The following is a 12,310-nucleotide window of genomic DNA, read 5'->3' on the forward strand; positions in this document are numbered from 1 at the left end:
TATATAAATAGTTAATCAATACAAACAATAAATAATAACAATAAATAAATAATAAGTCAATAAATAATAATAAAAACAAGTCTATTAATAATAATAATAATAGTAATAATAATATTAAATCACTAGTAACTCAATGCAAACAATAAATAATAACAATACATAAATAATAAGTAAATAAACAATAAAAAAAATAAGTCTATTAATAATAATGATAATAATAATAATAATAATAATAATAATAATAAAATAAATATTCAAAAGAAGTACAAAAGTAAACAATAGATTTATCCTAAAAAAACAACAACAACAAATAAAAACAATAGATTTATACTGATTCATGTTAGTGATCAATTTGTGTAACACTGATGTTTTGGTGTCAGGTTTCAGGCAAACAGTCTGGCCTCTCATCAAAATGTGTTTCCTCAAATGTTCTGAACATATCCAGACTGTATCACTAGTTGGTACCACAGTGATCCATTTGGGTTAGCTCTTTTCATTGATAAGATCCACTTTTTCCTTAAGTCTGAATCCATTGGAAACCTGCAAGAAAAGTTCAGTCTCTGAGTCAGAAATGTATAAATCTATATTACTATAATAGCCTAGTATGCTGTATACAGGTTTAGCAAAATAAAGTTTACATTTATGTCGACAGCAAATTCTCCGTACATCATGCAGCATGTTGATAACAGTCCTGCAGCATCATACATGTCAACATGTGTTCTATTAATGAAGCCCCTACAGTCTTAAAAGAAAAGAATTACAGTACTTACCTGTGAAATGATCTGCCTTCCTCCTTCATGGACTCAGTTCTCTGATTTTGGCAGTTGAAACCCAAACAATGAACTGGTATTATGCAAAAAATGTGTTCACATGCTGCACTGCAGCAGTAAGTTGACCTCACCAAGATGGCGGCGCTCTCCTCCCATGAGGAATCACGTGATGTCTCCTCTAGTGATATAACTCATTGGTCATACCGCTGACATGTGAACCGGAAGTGCTTCACCGCCCTGATGACGTCAGTCTACAGCGTTTTACTACGAGCCAGACGTTTGTTATGCTCAATGTGTCGAAGCAGCTGGTGATCGGACCTGCGACCGTGTGATTCCAGGGCAGACCGGTTAGGAAAATGCCATTGTTCGATGGGCTGGGAAGTGGAGGCGAGAAGACCGCAGTTGTGATTGATTTAGGAGCGGCATATACAAAGTAAGTGCTAGCCGTTTTCTATTCATACTAATAGTAACTACATCGTAACTCAACACTTTCAATGGTTACCATAACGTAACGGAGTTGTGTCTGTGTGTATTTGTGTGTTGGCGTGTACTGCTGTATCTGTGTGGTTGATTTAAAGTCTGTCCTCTTGGTCAGACGTTAGATGCTGCTCGGCTAACAGCCGGTCGGCTAATGCTAGCTCGGTAATAACAGTGGAGGGAAATCCTGATGGAGTTTCAGTACATAGTTGCTCCTGTGATGATAGAGAATCATCCAGAGAAAGCAAAGGTGAAGAAGACTGTGGTGACAGCAGCCATGTTGGTTCAGACTGAGGCAGGGCTGAAGATGCTGAGGTTCTGCTGGGGACCAGGATGGATCAGGAAGGGGGGTAAGGACCAAAACCTGGCAGGATCCTGGAGGTTTAAGTCCTCTTCTGTGGAGGTGGAACGTTTTAATCCAGGTGGGGGTTTTTATGGTCAAAAGCTTTTTTTGGGGCGTTTTTTTACTTTTACACTCCAACTAACTCACGGATTCTTTATTGCCTTTTCACCACAGGGTAAAACGAAATTCTTGGCTCTGGTCCCGGGTCAGCCGGTTATGGTGCAAATAAAAATGACAGGAAAACGTTGTATCCATGTGTTACAAAGGCAACATTGAACAATTTAACACAAAATCTAAATGTAAATGTATATCTGTTTTTAGAGATGTTTGTCCATGAGAGGGGGGTGTAAACAGAGACATAAAGGGAGGGGGTACAGGGATCCTCCAAAGTTGAGCAGCTGTTCCTCAGTCTGGTGGTCCTGCTCCTAATGCCAGAGGACAGGATGCTGTCCACCACACCCCTGTAGGAGGACTGAGCTCCTACTTCCACCGCGGCCCCTCCCGTGTGAAGGGGGGGTCTGTCTGTCCCTCCTGAAGTCCACGGTCATTTCTGTGGTCTTCTTCACGGGGATGCAGAGGTGGTTGTCTCTGCTTCCAAGTGTTCCACCTCCTGCCTGGAGTTTGACACGTGGCTGTTGGTGAGAGGAGGTCCTGAAGGGAAGGTTTAGTGGTAAAATGGGATGGTTGCAGTTCAGAGGGGTTTTTTTTACTCCTGGGGGAGATTGTGATTGTAGAGTTGGAGCCTTTGACCCAGACCACACAGAGGTCCTTCAGACTCCCAGCACATGTTGAGGCAGCTGATCTGCTCTTAGCCTGCTGATGCGTGGAGTTAGACGCATGATGGCTACTGGGAAAGCACATGATGTCACATGAAACAGGATGTCTGTCCTCTTTTATTGAGCGTTTTTATCTCCATTTCAATGCTTTTGGCACCAGTAAGATTATACCTGGTTAGTTTGATGCATCAAACTCTTGTGGTTTTCTTTTCTGAAAAATACTGCTCCTCCCATCATATTCTGTCATTGGAACTCATGTTTAAGGTGTGATGTTGGTTGTGAAGAGGGGCTGAATTATTAAATTATAAATAATAATCCTGAACTCGGTTCACAAGAACAGGAAGAACAACGTTACAGACAATGGCGCTCAGGCCGGTGGGACACAGACTGGATTTGAACAACTGCTGCCTCTAAAGCCTGCTTTGGGGATAATGATTTGTGTTTGGCTATTGTTTTATGGGACTATGCCTTCTAAAAAAGGGTCTGTATTTTCATATATATGCATTAATCACACATTTCTGAGTATTTTTCTAAAAAGCTGCTCTCTGAGCACCAGCCCCTCCCAATCCACCAAAACGTGGTTCTTGACATTGTGATGTCACAAAGTGAGGACCACCCCCTGCTCTGCCAGCTCCACCCCAGACTAACACACTTTCTAGAACTGATTTCAATTATGTCTTTTTTTTCCGTTCAGTTTTCTACTGTATTTGAATGTAATCCATTCGCTGTACGGTTACTCCTTGCACAGCTGATTAGCAGCTACAAGCTTTTTCGAACAGCATTTTTTCGTCTGATCCTGATTTACCGTGAATAAAGAAATCCTCAGAAACAGTTTGAGTCTTAAGTTTCTTTTCTATGTCCTCTGTCATGAGAGAAATGCTCCACGAACACGCTAAAGGCACCAAAAACACCCCTTTCATTGGAGTGGGTCGTTAAATAAAAGGACTGCTTTTCAACAATGAACATCAGATTTATTTATCCTTATTGCTGCTCTGAAGCCAACTCACTTAGTGAAAGCAGCTGTTATCATTCTAACTCACTGAACTCATTTTGGTTTTGTCTCAGTTTTTAGGCTAATTAGGCACTAAGGCTAAGAGTGATGGTTGAGTAAAGTCCTGATGGAGTGACTTGATGGCAACTCTTTAGAGGAGGTTATGGGAGGAAATGTGACTGAATGGTAACGTAGAGCTGTTTTCACAGATGTGGCTTTGCGGGGGAAACGGGGCCCAGGTTCATAATTCCGAGCGAGATCCAGAAACCAGGACAGCAGCAGGTGAGTCTGGTGTGACTGTCACTTGAACTGCAGTACTGTAAATATAATGCATGACAGATGTAATGTGTCATTTTCAGACGGTCAAGGTTGTTCAATACAACATCAACACAGAAGAACTGTATGCCATCCTCAAAGAGTTTATCCACACTCTGTACTTCAGGTGAGACTGTCTGTATTTACTGGATGTAGAGATGCCGCCTGTTCTGGTCATTCAGTAACGGGACACGCAACAGAAGGAGGTTTGAGGCAGTATCCAGAGAAACCGCTCTGAAGTTCTTCCATCTACAGGCATCTGTTGGTGAACCCCCGCGACAGAAGAGTGGTCATCATCGAGTCCATCCTCTGCCCCTCCCACTTCAGAGAGACTCTCACCAAGGTTTTTTTCAAGCAATTTGAGGTACTTTCTATCATGTTTTCTGTTAGAGGTTTTTGTTGTTTACTTCACTTTACTGACTCCATATGAAGCTGAATTTACCACAAAACTCTCAGCGTTTTGTTGTTGTCACTTCTTGTCATTTGTAACAGAGCTTGTGTTGTTTGTGTAGTAAAAGTTGGTTTCTCTTCTATTGAACACAATTCTGTGTTTACCTCAAGCCTGAAAAAATAAAGTCAAGCCGCTTCACAGGCAGCTATGGAGGCTACCGTTGTTTCCCATGAAGCCTTTGTTCTACTTCTCCTACTAAGACTTTCTTGAAAACAACTTTTCTCCATGAATGTTCACCAAAACCACAGGGGCTGATCTGGCTGTACCCATAAGTGGTAAACAAAACCAAAGTCCCAGACTTTGAGGCTGAACGGTGACTGTTTTTCTAGAAATGTGCTGATTGAAATCCCGCAGCAGCTTGTGTGGACTGAGCCCCTCAGGGCTGTCCATTGACAGTAGACCAGCACGCGTTAGCTAAAAACCCTTAAACAGACATGGAGAATTTCTGCTTGCATTGAATGGACACATCAATGATGACTTCTTGGGTTCTTCTGTTATCAGACAGAACCGTGTCTGATAACAGAAGAACCAAAGTAGTCAGTTAATAATACAGACACTATGAACTAGGCCTGCACAATAAATCGCAAATTTATCATTATTGTGATATCAAGCTGTGCAGTACGCATATCGCAAAAGACGGTGAAAATTGCGCTAAATGGGAACCTTAAATGGGCTAAAACAATCTTATGGCAGCTTGAAGTAAGCTACATGCTAACTTACATTTGCTAGTACTTTTTCACCAAAAGACAACCGAAAACAAAAAAAACAACCAAAAACCTAGAGAACCGATCCAGTTTAAACCCAACATGGACCCATCATTTCAGTTTTTTAGACTTCCTCAGCGTCTGCTCTGCTCACATGCTTGGAGTTTGAAGCTGAATCAGGAACATTTGTGAGAAAGAAACCAAGCGGCGTTCCTTAATGCCATCCATGCACGGTTCATGTTTGCAAACTGAAGGGTGGCAATTCCAAAATCATGTCGTCTTTATACCACTCCACATTTTTCTTCTTTATTGAAATATAAATTAAAACTATTTTCATTGGACGTTTGTAGAAGTGTAACTAAAAAGCACAGCAGCGTCTTTGGGGAGACTGAGCACATGTCCCTGACTTTAGGGCCTTTGCTCAGTCTGGCTGCCCGCTCACCACAGCTGCATATCTTATGATATTTTATACTAGATTGTTCTACAAGTATTTCATCCCAGGTAACAAATATAATAGTGTCTGTAATGGTAGGCCACAGCACATCCTAATGTTTGAGCCCACCAGCATCCCTGAGCCGTGTTTGTGGTGTTTTTTAGGTCCCCTCTGTGCTTTATGCTCCCAGTCATCTCGTGGCCATCATGACCTTAGGCATCAACTCCGCTCTGGTGTTGGACTGTGGCTACACGGAGACGCTTGTTCTGCCCGTATCCTTCACTCTTCAGTTTGAGCTGCAAGTTTCCCAAAAAGTAGAGGATGTCAGTATTCTTCCAAACCAGTGTCAATGTGAGGAAATCCCATCAGGCCCCATGAAAGTGGAGATTATGTCAATCATTTCAAAGCATCCTTATAGACTTTATATGAAAGGGTTTTCATAACTAGCAGGTTTATGTTTACTCGTTCTAGGCAGCAGTAGCCTCATCCAGCACCATCTAGTGTCCAATCACTGCACAGCTGGAAGGTTATCTGGATGATTGTCTTGACAGAAACAATCAACTTTTGTGTAATTGATGTATAATTATAGAACAACACATCCATGAGTTTCCATTGGGCTTTTTGATGTCTATAAATATGAGGTCAACCAACCTCAAAGACCAAACAACTGAGAGTAGACAACCTGTAAATGAAGAAAAAGACAGCTGGTCCTCCACTGTTGATTAGTAGGGACTGTGTGGAGAGGGGGACACACTTTTGCTTGCTGGGAGTCCAGATCCAGGAGAGCCAGAACCACTGAGCTGCTGAAAGAGGCCCGGCACAGACTGGACTTCCTGAGGAGACTCATGAAAACAGAGGCTGGTGTTGGCCTTTAGAAAGCATAGTAACGTGCTGCTTCAGAGGCTCAGAGGAAGGCGCCTCAGCGGGTCATAACGCCGTCCAAAAAGACTGTTGGCTGCCCCCTCCCCACCCTGGAGACCCTCAACAGCTCCCTCTGCCTCAATACATCAATTTGAGTCACTTCACATCCTGGTTACCTCGTTTGACCGGTTCGCTTCAGGTAGATGTTACAGATCGGGATCCAGTTTGTACTGCAGGGAATTTTCCCGACATCACTAGAAATGCTTCAGATTTCAGTCTGCAGCTGCTGCAACAGTGTTGGATGTTCTTCACCTCACTGTATTCTGGTCACAAGAGGTCTTTCCGTGTTTGTCTTTGTAGTTCTTCTAACATTTTTATTAACTTTTCTATTAGTTTGAATTTTTTGTATTCAATCCATGAATGATGAACTAATTAAAAAGCACTTTTTAAAATATTTCTGTACCAAAAAACATTCCTTCCTGCCTCATTCACTCACTCGTTCACTCACTCGCTCACTCACTCATTCACTCACTCGTTCTCTCACTCGTTCTCTCACTCGTTCTTTCACTTGTTCTCTCACTCGCTCACTCACTCGTTCTCTTACTCGTTCTCTCACTGGTTCTCTCACTGGTTCTCTCACTCGCTCACTCACTCGTTCTCTTACTCGTTCTCTCACTGGTTCTCTCACTCGCTCACTCACTCGTTCTCTCACTCGTTCTTTCACTTGTTCTCTCACTCGCTCACTCACTCGTTCTCTTACTCGTTCTCTCACTGGTTCTCTCACTCGCTCACTCACTCGTTCTCTCACTCGTTCTCTCACTCGTTCTCTCACTCGCTCACTCACTCGTTCTCTCAATAGTTCTCTCACTCGCTCACTCACTCGTTCTCTCACTCGCTCACTCACTCGCTCTCTCACTGGTTCTCTCACTCGCTCACTCACTCGTTCTCTTACTCGTTCTCTCACTCGTTCGCTCACTCACTCGTTCGCTCACTCACTCGTTCGCTCACTCACTCGTTCTCTCACTCGCTCATTCACTTGTTCTCTCACTCATTCTCTCACTTGTTCTTTCACTCGCTCACTCACTCATTCTCTCCCTCGTTCTCTCACTCGTTCTCTCACTCATTCTCTCACTCGTTCTCTCACTCGTTCTCTCACTCGTTCTCTCACTCGTTCTCTCACTCGTTCTCTCACTCGTTCTCTCACTCGTTCTCTCACTCGTTCGCTCACTCACTCGTTCGCTCACTCACTCGTTCGCTCACTCACTCGTTCTCTCACTCGTTCTCTCACTCGTTCTCTCACTCGCTCACTCACTCGTTCTCTCACTTGCTCACTCACTCGTTCTCTCACTCATTCTCTCACTCGTTCCCTCATTGTTCTCTCACTCGTTCTCTCACTCATTCTCTCACTCGTTCCCTCATTGTTCTCTCACTCGCTCACTCACTCGTTCTCTCACTCATTTTCTCACTGGTTCTCTCACTCACTCGTTCTCTCACTCGTTCTCTCACTTGCTCACTCACTCGTTCTCTCACTCGTTCTCTCACTCGTTCTCTCACTCGCTCACTCACTCATTCTCTCACTCGCTCACTCACTCATTCACTCACTCATTCTCTCACTCATTCTCTCACTCGTTCTCTCACTCGTTCACTCACTCGTTCTCTCACTCGTTCTCTCACTCGCTCACTCACTCGTTCTCTCACTCGCTCACTCACTCGTTCTCTCACTCATTTTCTCACTGGTTCTCTCACTCACTCGTTCTCTCACTCGTTCTCTCACTTGCTCACTCACTCATTCACTCACTCGTTCTCTCACTGGTTCTCTCACTCGCTCACTCACTCATTCACTCACTCATTCTCTCACTCGTTCTCTCACTCGTTCTCTCACTCGTTCTCTCACTCGTTCTCTCACTCGTTCTCTCACTCGTTCTCTCACTCGTTCTCTCACTCGTTCTCTCACTCATTTTCTCACTCGTTCTCTCACTCGTTCTCTCACTTGCTCACTCACTCGTTCTCTCACTGGTTCTCTCACTCGCTCACTCACTCATTCACTCACTCATTCTCTCACTCGTTCTCTCACTCGTTCTCTCACTGGTTCTCTCACTCGCTCACTCACTCATTCACTCACTCGTTCTCTCACTGGTTCTCTCACTCGCTCACTCACTCATTCACTCACTCATTCTCTCACTCGTTCTCTCACTCGTTCTCTCACTCGTTCTCTCACTCGTTCTCTCACTGGTTCTCTCACTCGCTCACTCACTCATTCACTCACTCATTCTCTCACTCGTTCTCTCACTCATTCTCTCACTCATTCTCTCTGTTTTTATATTTGCTGGTTTATTGTTTGGATTATCACTGAACCAACAGAAAACCGGCTCCCTCCGTCCCTACAGCATCACTGGGCTCTGGAAGCGTCAGACGCTGTTGGAGAAAAACTGCTTTGACTGAACACTTGTGACTATATAGTGTATGATTGGACGTTTTTGATTTGCTTCTTTTTCCTGTGGTTCAGTAGAATCCTCCTTTTAGTTCACGTTGAGCATTAGAGCCTCCTTAACTGTGCTGACTCAGGTGTACGAGTGCACTCCCATTCTTTCAGCCTGGGAGGCTCTCCCACTGGGAGGGAAGGCCATTCATAGGTAAGCCTCTCTGCTGGGTGTTATTGTGTCACATGGGACTGTAAAAGGGTCATTTCTGAGGAGAATGTAGGTTATTTTTGAGAATTTCCCGCTTATTTTCTACTGCAGTGAACTGAACAGACTTGTTGCAGAGCAGTGCACCGTGGACGCAGACAGCAGCACCAAGCAGAGCGTTCCAGCTGTCATCGGTAACCTTTGCATTCCATTAGATCAAATTAAACTAGACTCATGTGTATTTAAACATTTCTCTATTGTAAAGGTAAATACAACACAAACCAAAAAAAGATTTTAATGACCAGATCTTCATCATTGTGGCAGAACAGATGATTCATCATACATTAGAGTAAAATGAACATGTATTATTTTACTGCAGTACAGCAGCATCATTGTATGTTGAAAGCATACCTTAAACAGACGTCATTTGCTGTGTTCTTTCTGGTTTAGGAACCCTCTCAGAGAAAATAGTGGAAGACATTAAGGGTAAGTTGGACTGAAAATAAAACACTTCTTCTCTCTGCCTCTGTTTCCACTTTTGGTGGGCTAAAGGAGCCAGAAATGGTTTTTGTGTTCACTAATCTCAGATAAAAATGAGAGATTGATGAGGTCATCAATGGAGGATTTTGAATCTGACAGCAGATCAGCCTGATGCCCCGTCTTGAGCAGACTCATCCTTTTCTCCTTCTTGCAGTCAGAACCTGTTTTGTCAGTGACCTGCAGAGAGGTTTGAAGATGCAAGCAGCCAAGTTCAACCTGGACGGGACGGCAGAGGTCAGTAATGATGGAGCAGTTAGGCTGTAGTTGTGGAGAAACGTATTGATGGCGGGGGAACTCGTGATTGCAGCGTCCCACCCCTCCTCCAGATGTGGATTACCCGCTGGATGGGGAGAAAATCCTGCATATCAACGGATCTGTCAGGTACTGTAGTTCAGATCTGGATTCATGTTACCTTAGGACAGGGGTCCCCAAATCCAGGCCTGGAGGGCCGGTGTCCTACATGTTATCCAACCGTCCTGCCATTGAAGCTCCTGATCGGCTAAACACACCTGATCCAGGTAACCAGCAGCAGATGAGGCAGGGATTCTGGGAAACCAGCAGGACACCGGCAGGCCTGGATTTTGGGACCCCTGCCCTAGTACCAGAGCTTGAAGTCTTTGGACGTGCCGTCAAATAAAACCATTTCTAAAGGGATGCTGTTTTCCAGGGACTCTGTGATGGAGATTCTGTTTGAACAAGACAATGAAGAGAAGAGTGTGGCATCTCTGATACTCGATGCTTTGGTCAAGGTAGGAGGAGTTTGATTCCTGTCTGCGTTTCATTGGTACAGGAAACTCCTGGCGTGATTCTGACCAACCTGCAGTGAAGGCTGACTGCTGGTTTTTTTCTCCAACAGTGTCCTATTGACACTCGGAAAGTGCTTTGTGAGAACCTGGTAGTCATCGGGGGAACGTCCATGCTGCCCGGCTTCCTCCACCGCCTGCTGGCAGAGATACGCCTCCTGATGGAAAAACCCAAATACAGCAGTGTGCTGGTCAACAGGAGCTTTCAGATCCACGTTCCACCCTCCAAACCAAACTGCACGGCATGGCTGGGAGGTTTGTTGTGGCATGAGTGTGAGCTTTTCCCCTGCTGGAGGCGGAGCAGTAACCTCCACAGTAACCACCACAGTAACCACCACAGTGACCATCATGTCTGCTGTCTTCCAGGAGCCATATTTGGAGCTCTCCAGGACATCCTGGGCAGCAGGTCTGTGTCCCGGGATCACTACAACCAGACGGGCCGCATACCCGACTGGTGCAGCTTGACGTCTTCTCCACCCGAGTCTTTCTACGACGCAGGGAAGACTCCTCCCCCCCTGATGAAAAGAGCGTTCTCCTCAGAGAAATGACCAGCAGTCCAAAAGTCACCATCACTGCTCATCATTGGACTCAGTGCTCAGGTTTGCTGGTGCAAATCCCACTCTTGCTTTTGTCCCAGTTGTGGCACGCTGCAGTGGTGTTAAAGGAGGCAGCTTGTATCCATAGCAGCTGCATTTATATGACAGTAACGCTCACAGTTCCAGTAGAGCAGGTATAAATAAAGACGTGTTGGCTTAAACATCTTCATCTGCAGAGCGAGTTATAGACATGAATGCTAATTATTTCATTCTCCCAATGGGCATGTATGCATTCAAACCAACCATTTCCATTAAATTAGGAGTGTCTTATGGTCTTTTAGTCAGATGTCAGTGTTTCCACAAACCTGTTCATTCCACTATCCTGGTATTAAAGCCTTTTTCTCCCTGCAGATGCACGTTTGTGGAATTATTTAAGCATTTTAACTGTTTTTATTACAAATAAATACCCAGGGTTACATAAAGTCATTTTTTAGGTTAATAGGAATGGTTTTAGGATTGTTCTCAAATAAACGACAGCTTGAAATATTTTGTACAACTTTATTTTTTGAAGCAAAAAGGAAGTGTGGTCAGATCCTATATAGGAAGTAGAAATAGGAGAATATTGTGACGTTAGACGCCGTGGAGGTTCTAGAGCTGCAGATAAAAGCCGTGCAGAACATCCTGGTATGTGTAGACGCGTCCAGATGGTAAGAAGGACTCAGTCTGGATCATTTGTTCACAGTCTTTGAAAAGAATCATTCAGTCCACTGAAAACACTGCTGAGTCACAAAAAAGTTGACTTTCAAAATCAAAACCCTCAAAGGTCCCCTAACCGTCCCTGTACAGAGGAAGCGCTACGTCGGGGCATCAACACCGCCCAAAAGACTGGAACATTCTAGACACTGGATGGTCACATGACTCTACTCAAAGTCTGTCCACACATTGGACTGGAATGATGGACTGATCCGTGTTGATGACATCACATGTGTGTCTGCTGTGATTGGTCATTATGAACTTAAATTCAAACCTCCTGAACCTCAATCCAGATGCTATTTTCCAATATCAATAATAACTGATTTATTTCATTTTTAAATTATTTTTAGCGATATTGTTTGATTTGATTCAATTATCAACTTCTACATCAGAGAGATCAATCTGGTTGGATCAATCCATTGATCGTTACACCTTTAATCTGCATTTACTGCTGTTAAAAAGATTTACTTTGACGTCATTTGTTATAGTAACGGCATAAACAAAAATCTACTTTCACCTCTAGTTGTAGCTGTTCTGCTTATATTTATAGTGTTTTGTCTCTTCAGCCACATTGAATTCAGAGAAAGGTGTCTAAGAAATAAAAAGTATTATAACTATCACAGTTTTCCTAAGTTCTGCTCTCTGAACAGTCCATCAGTTGCTCTTTCTCAAAAACATCCCTCTTTGGTCTAAAACAGCTAAACTCGAATCTACTCTGACAAATTCTCACTTTAAAAACATAATTGACGTTCACAACATTCAAGATGCAAAGCGCTAACACAAAGAGGCTAAACTCGAATGCTGTTCCAACACAACCATCAACACACAACGCAGCAAAACTGAAGACACTTGTCGCAAATTAACTGCAGGGAATATCAGGACAGTTCTCACCTGAGTGGCTTTTCAAAGCAAGACTTGCACCAAGACCTG

General features: G+C 43.7%; 1 protein-coding gene across 1 annotated transcript; it reads left to right on the top strand.

Moving 5' to 3' along the window:
• The first annotated feature begins 984 nt into the window (after positions 1 to 984).
• actr10 (actin related protein 10) lies at positions 985 to 11,037 on the top strand. Its single transcript, XM_023957888.2, has 13 exons — positions 985 to 1,203; positions 3,567 to 3,639; positions 3,717 to 3,799; positions 3,928 to 4,036; positions 5,425 to 5,532; positions 8,687 to 8,754; positions 8,863 to 8,942; positions 9,199 to 9,234; positions 9,443 to 9,522; positions 9,596 to 9,669; positions 9,956 to 10,037; positions 10,145 to 10,346; positions 10,458 to 11,037. Exons 1-13 carry the CDS (start codon positions 1,127 to 1,129, stop codon positions 10,637 to 10,639), a joined length of 1,254 nt encoding a protein of 417 aa, XP_023813656.1. The 5' UTR covers positions 985 to 1,126; the 3' UTR covers positions 10,640 to 11,037.
• The last annotated feature ends 1,273 nt before the right edge of the window (positions 11,038 to 12,310 follow it).

This window comes from Oryzias latipes, chromosome 8, assembly GCF_053564925.1.
Source record: "Oryzias latipes strain Hd-rR chromosome 8, Olatipes_Hd-rR_3.1".
NCBI lineage: Eukaryota > Metazoa > Chordata > Actinopteri > Beloniformes > Adrianichthyidae > Oryzias > Oryzias latipes.

What these genes read in the sequence shown, in the direction of transcription:
- actr10 (XM_023957888.2), top strand. Translation starts at nt 1,127, where the DNA reads ATGCCATTGTTCGATGGGCTGGGAAGTGGAGGCGAGAAGACCGCAGTT. An exon ending in AATAGTGGAAGACATTAAGG is followed by an intron (nt 9,235 to 9,442) that starts GTAAGTTGGACT and finishes TCCTTCTTGCAG; the next exon opens with TCAGAACCTGTTTTGTCAGT. An exon ending in ACCTGGACGGGACGGCAGAG is followed by an intron (nt 9,523 to 9,595) that starts GTCAGTAATGAT and finishes TCGTGATTGCAG; the next exon opens with CGTCCCACCCCTCCTCCAGA.